At 42.0% G+C, this 12,681-nt stretch overlaps 1 protein-coding gene across 3 annotated transcripts in view; it reads left to right on the top strand.

Annotated features, from left to right (window-relative positions):
- FGF14 (fibroblast growth factor 14) overlaps positions 1-12,681 on the top strand; it is a 618,100-nt gene that overhangs the window by 600,109 nt on the left and 5,310 nt on the right. For all 3 annotated transcript variants that reach the window (XM_037896444.2, XM_007066239.4, XM_043535197.1), the window contains exon 4: positions 10,058-10,256. In XM_037896444.2, the coding sequence (XP_037752372.1) occupies positions 10,058-10,256 (199 nt within the window). The remainder of the gene's footprint in view (positions 1-10,057; positions 10,257-12,681) is intronic.

The raw sequence follows: 12,681 nt of genomic DNA, 5'->3' as shown, positions 1-12,681 counted from the left end.
TTTAAATAAAGAAAATTGATAAACTAATTCAATTGGTTTTAATACCTCTTGTAAAAGATGGTTAGGTATCATTTATGGGAAAAGCCCTGCACACCTCAAGGGTGTCTGATTTATCTTTTGTGAAGGAAAGATTCCATGTATTAACCTGTAGAGACATGTTACAGTCATACATGAGCAGTTTCTTATACATTATTACGGTGTCATTTAAAAGAAGCAAACAATGTTATGCATGAATTTGCTCCTTGTGAAAGATGCAGTCTTGACCAGTTTGGAGTGAATTCTGCTATTCACAGAACCAGTACTCTACAGGTAGAGGCAGTAGAAGCTTTCCACAGTGTTTCATACTCAATACCCATTCAGTCCTTTGTCTCTAGGCTGACACTGCAAAAAAGAATTGTCACTTAGTCCCAACTATGGGGCTGGCTTTTGTGATGTATCTGTTCTTTGGAAAGGCGACTGAGACCATCAAAGTAATTTCACAGATCATAAGCAGATATCAGAAGGTGCCAACTTTCAGTCACTGACTTGAGTTAAATATATACCAATGTTCTAGGAGTGAAAAACTTTAAATCTTATTACCTGCCTCCTGAACCGTCCAGTCTTCCTTCCATTTCTTTGTCTGTGGGCAGCGTGCTTGGTGCATATATTTATCATGGCAGTGCAAAATGGTTCTCAACTTTGGCTAATCTGGTTAAGATTTGTATTTTCAATGGATTTTGAAATCCAAACGTTTGCCATTTTCACATCATTTTTATATTTTATATAACATCAGGCAGTTTTTCATAGGCAAAAACTGTCTCCTTGCAGCCAAGTGTTTGCACAGCTTTCCTTGACTACATGTCAATATGGGGTACATATCTATTTGTACCTGTATTTTCTCTGCCACTGAAGAAGAGGGGTTTGGATTTACCCCTCTGTGCAGAACTAGAAACGGTGGCTTCTTTTTAACCCTCATTCTATACCTACAAGAATTTTACACATACAGTTCTATAGTGATATATTTTCTGGCTCAATTAATCTTTGAAATCAACCACTCAAGTCCACAGTTAATGTTTTGTTTTAATGTCAGGTTGACATACATTAAACTTGTTTTCTCGTCAATTTCTCAGGAATATAGGTGATGTAAATTCATTGCCAGGCAACACTAGAACTAATCTCGTACAAAACTTCATTGCTTTCTTTGAAATGCACTCACCACAGCTAAGCCTGTTTGCAAAAATGTATTTGCATGCAGTATTGTATATTGAATTGTGCTGAAAAAAAATAGGATTTATTTAGAGACTCCTGGTATTAAAGTGTTACAGATTAAAAAAAAAAACCCAGAAACCACCATCTTTTCTTATATAGCCACCATTCCTCAGATGTAAATTAAAAAAATTAAAGTCTGATTGTGCATCTCTTATCATTCGGTTTAGGCTGCTAGCAAATAGAATCAAACTGCTCCAAGATCAATATGCTGCTATCTAGGACAGTTAATGAGTATCTTTGATGAATGGGGAATATGTCTGTACAATTTATTGATTTCTGTGTGAGATCATGAACCCTATGTGTCTGTGTCAGGCTGAAAACTCCATTTTGAATGTGTAACCTTCTGCCTTCTCTGTGCTCTTTTTACCTCCATACTGGATTGAGAATTCCAAAGCTGGTGGCAAAAGAATAACAATATAGGGCAGTTGATTCTTAAGTACCCAATTGTTGGACATCTAGTCACTTTAGACAGAACTGGTCCCTGCCCAGAAGAACTGGTTTTGCGGGGACATCTTGACAATGAAGTCACCTGACAGGGGTCTGTGCTCATGTGAGGAAGCTGGCAGAGGAAGAGTCACCTCACATGGTACTAAAGGTTTTAAAGGATAGAAGCTGGTCTTCTCAAGGGTACACGTTTTCTCCAGTTCAGGAGGAGGGAGCAGTCATCCAGCATATAGCTGCCTCATGGGGAAAGGGTGCATTACTTGCTTTCCTGAGCTCAGCTGGCCCCAAGCACGGTGGACAATGTAGGGACTTGGCCCCCAGCCCAAAGAATGCCCTGGAGCTGAAAATGGACAGTGTGTCACAGGAAGTGGGGGAGATGTGTCCAATACCCATAAGAGCTCTTCACTGTCAGCAGCTAAAGGTTAGGCAGAGAGAGACAATAACAGACACAAGGGATGCCTGAATTTCTTCTGAAATGTGTAACTAACTGCTGGCAGTGGCATAGCTAGGTGGAGTGAACAGGGACAGCGGACATAAAAAAAGGTGCCACCCGCTTGTACTCACCGGGCGCTCCGGTTCCTCGGCGGCACTGAAGGCCCCTGCTGCCGAAATGCTGCCGAGGACCCGGAGCGAGTGAAGGCCCCCGCCACTGAAGACTATTCGCCATCAGCAGCTTGTCTGATTAGGTAGTCAAACTGAGATGAATCACAAGGGATCCTACACTGATATAATGTACACCTTTTCCCAGCCAATCAAATAGGTACATTACACCAATCTTTGGGCTTGCACTAGAGATCCTTTGCCAGCATAGCTATGCCAGTATAGGTATGATAGCAAACCTCTAGTAGAGATGAAGCTTATACCAACAGAAGGAGTTATTTTGCCAGCAGATCCCTGAATGACATAAGCTATATTGGCAGAAGGATTCTTTTGCCAATGACTTAGACACATCTTGATTCATATCTACTGAGTGAGTGTTTAACTCTTAAACTAGCGTAATTTATGCACTGAGGGACCAGAAGGAGGGATGTAGCACGAAAAGCAACTAACAAAGGTAAGAATATGTAAGATAAAGTAGGCCACTCCTTATTTGAACTTGCACATTCTTACACCTTCTTCTAGCTCCTCACCTTGTAAATTATATGAACTTAGACTGTTACATAAATTCACACATCACTTAGTGGGTATAAGTAGGGCTATGAATGTCTAATTTACACCATCTTGCAAAATGCCCCTGAAGTTGGGCTACTCTTTATGGTTAAGGCTTGCTAGATTAGCAAAACTCCTTACTGTAACTAATAATATTTATTTGCAGGCTAATCATGTTTATTGCAGTTGTGTCTGCAGGCCAACCAGGAACGGGGGCCCCACTGTGCCAGGCACTGGAGAAACACAGAGAAATAGATGATTTCTGCTGCCAAAGAGTTTACAGTCTAAACAGACAAGACAGACACACAATGGAGAAAGGGATATAACACAAACAGAGTGAGCAATGTGATGGCAGCAAATGGCACGGCAGGCTGTGTCTACGCTACAGCGACACAGACACAGTTGAGCCACTGCAGCACCTTTGATGAAGGTGCTCTAAGCCGACTGGAGAGAGCTCTCCAGTCAGCTTAATAACTCCCACCTCTGCAAGAGGAGGTAGCTATGTCAGCAGAAGCTGCCCGCTGGCATAGCGCTGTCCACACCGGCACATAGGTCAGTGTAATTACACTTGGGGTGTGTGAATAATTTACGATTATTCACACACCCCCAAGTGACGTAAGTTACCCCGAAGTAATTTGTAGTATAGACATAGTCTTAGTTCCATATTTTTAAAGTGTGTGTGTGTGTGTGTGTGTGTGTGTGTAGGGAGGGATTGTATTGCTTAGAAGGGAATCAGCTAAGCATGAAGGAAGGTGGGGTAGGGAAAGATGGAGACTGAAGCTGAGATGGAGGAATTTGGGGAAGAGGGAGGGCTGGAGCCAGGCCCACCAACGGAAATTCCAGGCCAGGGCCGTCCCTGGAGGGGCGGAGCCCGAGGCGGAAGTGACGAATCTGTCACTTCCAGGGCCGCCTGCGCTGGCCGATCACGCTGGCCCGCGGGAGCCCCCAAAGCATGGGCCCCGGAGCAGTCTCACGCGCCTAGGAGCCCTGTGGCCCACCTGGGAGATTTAAAAGGGCCTGGGGCTCCCCGCCACCGCTACTGTGGTGGCTGGGGGCTCCCAGGCCCTTTTAAATCGCCTGGGCCCCTGGGTAGTTAGCCCCTTTGCGCCTCCCCCTCATCAGCAGGCCTGGCTGGAGCAAACAGCCAATCAGCACAGGGAAGAGAAAGTCCAGTCAGAACTGTAGAGCATGCTCTGAATGTGCAAAAGTCCCTGCTTTGGCTGCTGCTTCTCTTCCTACAGGTTGGAGGGGAGGCAGGGCATGGGCCAGCCCTATGTGCAAGGGGTGGAAAAGGGAGGCAGGGAATGGGCCAGCCCCACGCACGGGGGAGGGTGGAGGGCTTGGGCGAGCGGCTCGGACCAGCTCCACACGTTGTCCCATTTTCCCTTTGGGGAATATAGTCACTCTAGGAGTGTGCTGGGGGTTGGGGGTTGCCCCAGCTTGGTCATATTTTTCAATTCCCCCTCACCCCCCAGTGCCATAGTCTCTGCATTGCTTTGGCTCCATATGCATACTTTCATGTAATCCACTACACTATGTCATGTCACCCAGCAGTGGCTAATAATATTAATGTAAAGGTAATTCAGTTGCAAAATGTAGGTGCAATTTTCCTCAGCCCACAGAAATTGTAATGTGACACAGATGAGCACGCGCCGAAATCCCATTAACGGTGCAGAGTAAGAACAGCTGGGAAATGGCTCCCTTTAATGTTTGGCAATTCCTATAGTCATTTTTGTAATGCTTTGCCCCATTTCACAGCAATTAATGTTATTTAAGGCATTGTCAGAAGAGTAGGTATACAATAATGGCTGCAAATGGTTGTAGAAGATTGTGTAACAGATTCTGCTGTCGCTTGGAAGGTCTAACTCCACAACTGAGTTTAATCTAAATTTGTACAACTTGGCTTAACTGTAGTTAGAACTATTAAACGGATGGGTAATGGTAAGTCTACAGAAAAACAAAACCTGCAGGAGCAAGTCTCAGAGCCTGCGTCAATGGACTTCGGCTTGGCAGGCTCACGCTACGGAGCAAAAACTAGTAGGGTAGACATTCCCACCAGGACTCTGACATCTGGCGAGGAGGGTGATCTCGGCGCCTGGGCTCCCGCCCAGGCCTGAATGTCTGCGCTGATATTTTTAGCCTTGTAGTGTGAGCCATCTCGCCGTAAAGTCTATGAGTCTGACACCAGGACTCGGACTCCCTGCTGCGTCTTTCTTTGTTTTGGGTTTGCAGGGTAGATGTACCCTGAATGAGATTTCCTTCTCCTCCTCTTCGTGGCTTTTTCCTGAAGATATTTCCTTTGTCTTTCCTTTTGGCCTGTGAACTTAGTGCTGACCTATTTTTCCTTGGCACTGACCTTTGCAAGCATAGAACATGGTGTTATCTACAAGCTGATGAAGCAGGGTTGCCTGAGTAGAAGTGACTGAGTGAGACAGTCCAGATTGCTTACTGTTTTCTGTGAAAAATCTCTTCCCTGTAGCACAAGCAAACATTGCCTATAATGCATATAAGTCCTGTTATTGTTGTCTTATGGTATGTCTGCACTGCAATGTAAGCCCAGGGTTACTGGGACTTGAGTCAGCTGACCCATGTTAGGGAATCCTAGGCTTGAACCTCTACACTGCATTCTAACCCTATGTTAAAAATTTTCTGACTCTTGCTCAAACCTAGGGCTCTGGCATCCACACTGCAGTGCAGAGATCCGAGTCAAAGTAACCACATCCCAGAGTCCCACTCTAGCCCTAGCACTGTGGGAAACTTTACTGCTCACCCTGCATGTTACCAGGAAGCAGCTCACTTTGCAAAAGGCTTGGAAAAAATAATCCCAACTATACATATACAATAATGGGTTCCAAATTAGCTGTTCCCGCCGAAGAAAGAGATCTTGGAGTCACTGTGGATAGTTCTCTGAAAACATCCAGTCAGTGCGTAGCAACAGTCGAAAAGGCTAACAGTACATTAGGAACTATTAGGAAAGGGATAGAAAATAATCTATTTTTCATAATGCCTCTATGTAAATCCGTGTTGTGCCCACACCTTGAATACTATATGTGCACTTCTGTTCTCCCAATGTCAGAAAGGATATAGTGACACTGGGAAAGGTTCAGAGAAGGGCAACCAAGATTACCAAGATTTTGGAAGGGCTTCTATATGAGGAGAGACTAAAATATTAGGACTGTGCATTTTAGAAAAGAGGTGACTAAGTGAGGGCTATCACAGAGCTCTATAAAATCATGAATGGTGTGAAAAAAGTGGATACAATATAAAAAACCCCAAGGGTTACCCAATGAAATTAATAGGCAGCAGGTTTAATACAAACTAGAGGACGTACTTTTTCCACACCACACAGAACTAACCAGTGGAACTCATTGCCTTGACCAATGTACAACTGGGTCAAAAAGGAACTGGAGAAGTTAATGGAGGACAGGTCCATCAATGGCTATTAGCAAGGATGATCAGAAATGCAACCCCATGCTTGGGGCAACGCTACACCTCTGACTACCAGAAGCTGGGAGTGGAAGACGGGTGGATGAGTCCATAATTGCCTTGTTATGTACACTTCTCCTGAAGCTCTGGTATGGGCCACTGTTGGAGACTGGGCAACATGGACTATGGGCTAACCCAGTGTCGCAGCTCTTATGTACTTTAAGTATTTATGTCATCAGGTCTTTTTAAAAGAGTAAAAATTAACAAAAGACAGTGGTTTAAATGTATCCTGACACCCCTTCTAGACCTGGCATTTCCTGTCTTAGTTTCCTGGGCTTTTGTCCCAGGGAAGGGGAGGATTGTCCAGTGGTTAAGACACTGGTCTAGGATATCAGAGGCCTGGTTTCAATTCCCTGCTCTGCCATGGACTTCCTGTGAGTGACTTTGGGCAGGTCATTTAACCAGTCTGTGCTTTAGTTGCCCATCTGTACAATGAGGACAATAATGCTTCCCTACCTCACAGGGCTGTTGTGAGGATAAATGTGTTAATGATTGTGAAGCTTTTTGAAATCTACTGATGAAAAACAATATATAAGAAATAAGTTTTATTATTATTTGTCCAAATAGACACCAATGCTTGTTATCCTAAGCAATTTCAATATCCATGTGGCAGATTACTTATGTAATTTAACCCAGGATCTCCTGACCAGCAGAAAAAACGTTGGATTATCTGTAATATTCTCTGACTAATAAAATCCAGTAGGGAAGTACTGGGTCCATTGCTGATGACTGGTCAATTCCCTATGGGAGTCCAGGATGCCAGCTTCTCTCAAGGGAGTGTTAGTTAGGCTCTTGCTTGAAGACGTAAGCTTTGAATGTTGGCAGTTTCACCAGTTAGTGCTTTGTCTCTACCCCTCTCTTTTTGGGTGAAGTCATTAAGTCATTGAGAAGCAGCAAGGCAGTTCTGAATCTATGGGAATCTTCCTGTTGCCTCAATATCTTACAGTCCGGCAGACAGCTTTGGACACAGAATGGAAGTTCTGCCTCTCTCACTTGTTCATGATTTCTTGTTCAGAAGTTGTGTCTCCATGCTGATTCTTTTAGGCACCAGCTCAGCAAAGTACTTAGGCTTTCCTGATTAGGGATGGACTACTGAATTAGTCCTATGACCCTTCCAGCAGTTGAAGTGTCAGTGAACCTCACTAAGATAGATAAGAATGCTATTGAATGATTCGTCCCTTTTCTTCTACAGATGTACCGCATTACTTCACTGTACCAAGCATTCTCTCCTGTGGAGTCCTATGTATTCTCTTGCCTCTGGTTTAATGTGCAGGATGCCACTAGGGGAGATAGTGAGACAATCTGAGCAATGATGCCCTTAGCATGTAGCTCTAGATTTCTCTTTCATATCAGCCCAGGTGGTTTTTACTTTCCCCCTGAATAACCAAGGTCTGAACTTGGGTGAGAGCAAAAAGACTGAAGCTTTGTCCAGACCAGATGTAGGTGATCCTAGTGAGGGTGGGGTTGTTCAGGAGGTTGACCAATCCTTTATAATAAAGACTATTGCAACATCCTCTTCTCTGGCCTTGCTAAATCCTATCCTGGTCCATTTATGTGCTGGTGGAAAGATCTTTTCCTGGCTCACCATTTTGACCATGTCACACTCCCCCTTTCTGTCTCTCCACTGCATCAGATACAAACTACTTGTCTTCATTTTTAAGGGCCTTCTCAGTCTATTCCCCATTATACTTCTAATCTCTCATACGGTATCAAGATGTCAAACCCATCTTCACTCCACAAAAGATGCCTGGCTTGATTGCCCATTTTAAAAAAAATTCAATAAAGACATTAACATTTTCTCCTGTGCCAGACCTATGCTTAGGAAGGGCTGCAACACTGGCTCATTGCCCTCCTACACATCCCTCCTAAAACTCGTTTCTACCATGGTGCCTACAAAAAACTCAGCAATGGTTGGGCGCGTGATTTTTCCATGACTGCTACTTTTCATGCTGACCAGCATCTTCTCATTGTTTCTTTTGTGCTCCTTCCCCACCCCCATCATTTCTTTAAACTGTCCGTTGGCTATAGCCTTACATGTAGAGTGCAGGCAAGCTCTTCAAGGCAGGGCCTGTATCTTTGTTATGCGTGAGTGTACAGTGCCTAGCACCGTGGGGCCAGGGCATCTATGTGCCACTATAATACAAATTAATAACAATTTGTACTTTGCACTTGCATTCCTCTGAAGATCTCAAAGAACTTTAAAAGGCACTGATTTGCCTAAGGCCACACAGCAAGTGAGCGTCGGTGTCGAGAATAGAATGCAGGTCTCCTGAATCCAAGCAGTTTGCAGTTTCTATTTAGTTACAAAGTTGTCAATCACCTGAATACCTGAAAGCCTAGTTAGGAATGTGTGACACTCTCTAGGGGTGCCCAGATTTGTGAGGCACCTCAATACTACTGGTCCTTAGCATGCCTGAAACCACCAGCATCTGGCACAAGCACTGCCTTCCAGCCCCCCACAGGCCTCTCTCTGTCTGTACAGGTATCCAGTACAGTGCAGTGTTCAGCCCCTTATCCACTGACCACTCACAGAAGTACCAGGCTACTATCCACAAAGGAAGGGTATACACCAGCGTGCAAGATTCAACTCGAGACCAGGACTTTGCTTAACATTAACATACTGAGATATATTGATAGTGAAAACAAGACTACATTTATTATCAAGGAATAGCTATTCAAGTAATAGTGAGTAATAATACTGGAAACAAACGGTTACGTGTAGAACAAAATGCTTTCTAAAGCCTAAGCTTAAAAGGTTAACCTCATGCCTAAAAACAAAAGAACAAAAAAAGGGGGGGGGGGGGAGAAAAAACCCCTCACCCAAAGTTCTCTTCAGCATTTTTCAGCCAAGCCTGTTTCAGATCCTTTTTTCTTCCTCGGTGAAGGGGAGCAACAGGTGGCAAAGATTAAATATATTGGTTTGTAATACAGAAACAAATGGTAGTGTTTTCTGGTGGTTTAGGTTTATAGGGAAGCAGGATATTGGGGAGGGAGGCAGTGTGTGGGGTTGTGTTATTTATTTAAACAAAGGAAACGGCATGCATATTCAAGAAAGTGATTGGCAGTATTATGTAGGCATTTCATCCCAGATCGTCAAAGGTACAGTATTTTGGCTCCTAACTTCCATTTGGCTTTCCTGATTATCTTCCTTTGTTGTTCCAGCAGCCTAGAAAAATGACTAGTATGATACAAATAGTATGTTGAATGGCACAAGTGTTTAATAGTCATTTCCTCGAGCACTTCAACCTGTCTTTTGTTTTGCCTTTGCTTCTCCTTGTCTGTGACTTGGAATCGCTGAAAGAAGAAGGGAGGGCATCACAAACAGCTACCTCTTAAATTCTTGGAACGGCTTGATTGAAGTCTGGAATCCTGTGGCAAAAGAGAAGCAGCAGCCTAGGGATTTCCTATATCTTGTTTATGATTCTTATAGAAAATGCATTTATAGTTTCTGCATGCTGGTACAAATGTACTACTCTGTAAATGGCTGGGAAAGAAATGTTAGCGATAGAAGGATGTTAGTTGTATGCCTAACAGATAAGACTTTTCACAGCCTGTAAACCATTATTTATTGACTATGGACACCACAACTATTAGAATTAAAAGGCTCAGTTGCACAGTCATCTCCCATACTAACCCCAGTGCGTTATTGGAGGGAAAAATAAGGAAAAACTCTCACCACCAGCCATGGCTCCTTTGGGGTATGCTCTAATTTTTACTCTTTCTCCCACAGGAACTTTTTACGCCGGAGTGCAAGTTTAAGGAGTCGGTTTATGAAAATTATTATGTAATCTACTCATCCATGCTCTACAGACAACAAGAGTCGGGTAGGGCCTGGTTCCTGGGGCTTAATAAGGAAGGGCAGGTCATGAAAGGAAACAGAGTGAAGAAAACAAAACCAGCAGCTCATTTTCTACCCAAGCCATTGGAAGGTGAGCTTTGGGCCATCACAGCCAGATATGCTGAAATTTTAAAACATGTCTTTCTTTGAGATGGTAATACCACAAAAGGAGGGGGGAATGGGTCCTATCATATCATTTCAGAATGCACTTGGCACACACTCACTGGCCATTCCATATGAAAATTGCTAGGATTCATGAGTGTTTTGTGCTTCACCACAGTGTGTCCTAGAAAGGGCATATGTAAAATGCTCTTTCATGGGATTAAGAGGTCATTTTATTAGAAGAAAACCTATTGTTAAAATGCATTGTGCTGCTTTTTAAAATTTTCTTCTGGTAGAAGCAAAAAGTTGGTGTCAGTATTGCAGTGAGAAAATCTTCCTTTCATGAACCAGCATGAGTGGCTCTGAACAATAATGTACACTTAAGGAAATTGGAGTTCTGAATGGAAGAGATGAAATGTCAGCATTCCAATTTAAGAGCATTCCAACACAAAACTCAAAGCCCTTATTATAGACTAAATCAAACTGCACTATTGAGTCAGCTGATGTATGGTGCCCCTTTGTATATGTCAGCTATTCTGCTAGGTTAGGAAAGGGGAACAACAAATAATACCTTTAGTCATGCTAACCTTATATACTAAAATGATCCTGCATAATCTGGCAAAATGTGTTAAATTTTTTGTCTTGAATGTGGAATTGTCTATTTTTCCTACTCATTCTACAAGACTTTTTCACCCGGGCTTTTTTGTTGTTTTGTCCTATTTACACTCCAAATCTCATTCACTTTGATCCAGATTGTTGCTCATCACCTCAGTAATGCTGAAAAGTGTCTCATTAGTTAACATCTTAAAAGAAACCCCACACCTTTCTGAGTAATGTTTTTGTCAGCAGTGTCATGTTTTTTAACATTACAGTTATCCGAGAATTACAAGGTGTGGAAGGTTTTGAGGAATTTCAACTCTAAATCATGTGTTAAATGTGTTAGATTTTCATTACATAAAGGAAGAGAGTCTTACCAGCCCTAGGTGACTGGCTTTAATATCACATCTTAGTTTACACTGATTTATTTTTTTCCTATGCTCCACAGTTCAACTGGTCTTTAAAACTTACCCAGTGTTTCAACAAGACTTGCACTATATGTGTTAACCCCTATATATGAACTTAAAAGTTATGTATTTTAAGACTTTTATTGGGAAAAATGCCAGAATATTTTTAAAAAGCAATCGCAGTACACACAGCTTAGGGAAGATGTGATTTTTCCATTAGAGTAATTAATATTTGTGTGGTCAGACTCTTTATCAAAAGGGTTTAGGTAAGGCTTAGAAACAACTTATTTTATGTTGCCCAGAAGAGTCGTCAAAGACTACAGCTATACTATGTAATTCTTTCATTTTATATTGCTATCTCATGGTGCTTACCTTCATATTTTTGTAGGTCACATTGGTATTTCATCCTGTTCGTAATTAATCAGCAAACAGAAGTGTCCTAAAAACAATTATGGGTGTGCACTCTAAAGACATAGATCATCCCCAGCATTATGTACTCTCGAGAAGAAATTTAATTTCAAACTTTCAAAAGCCATAAAAAGATTTAGATTATGTCATTGCAAATGTTAGAACAAGTTAAGTACTTGATTAGTTAATGATGTTATGGGCCTTTCATATCTATTATGAAACTTCTGTACATTAAAGATCAAGGTCAGTGCTTTGATGCTACTGCCTCCTATTTTAATTAGTCCAGGGAAGAAGAGATTGTTCTCTCACATAGTTTTTTCAAGATTTTGTGTGTGATGATTCATTCTTTTGACTGCTTGACTTCTCTTTTTTAACACCCGTGTGATATAAATAAATGCTACCCCCAAGTTATGTGTAAGTAAAATATTACCTGATTCAGTGATGTGGAAAATGAAATTGAATTATCGAACAGTATTCATCATTAAGGCGGCTCAATGCAGGTACTTTGTAACTGAACAAGTGTATTTTCCTCAAGTGATTTAAAATGGTTACGACCCTAGTGAATCCCAGTGTGCTCTTCTTAATTCTTCCATAAATTCAGTTAATAATTTAGTTTTGGAGTTTTCTGCATTTCAAAATTCCAGCAAAGATCAGTGACTATGGAATGTTTCTTGCCCATGTATTACAAGACATCCTAGGGAAAAAAGAAAGAAATGAATACTAGCTGAACAGTGGCTGTTCTGTGTGCTGTCTGGAACCATCCCAAACAGTTCACCAGTATAGATGAATAAACACCAAGTCTTATCTAATCTCATCATGTTTTAATTTTATATAAATGCTCTATGCGATTTAGTTTTTGCGAATACATCAGTGAGCCATTTATGGAGGGAAATAAATGCCACCTATTAACCAGGCTGTAAGAGGAATTTGAAAAATTAAATAATGATTAACTAAATGATTTTCCTTCATGAAAGTTAAAAGTTCTTGATTCTAATATCGTCG

The sequence above is a fragment of the Chelonia mydas genome, chromosome 1 (genome assembly GCF_015237465.2).
Source record: "Chelonia mydas isolate rCheMyd1 chromosome 1, rCheMyd1.pri.v2, whole genome shotgun sequence".
Classification (NCBI taxonomy): Eukaryota; Metazoa; Chordata; order Testudines; family Cheloniidae; genus Chelonia; species Chelonia mydas.
Note: the sequence above shows the minus strand (reverse complement) of the source record. Positions and strands in the feature narration are given on the sequence as shown.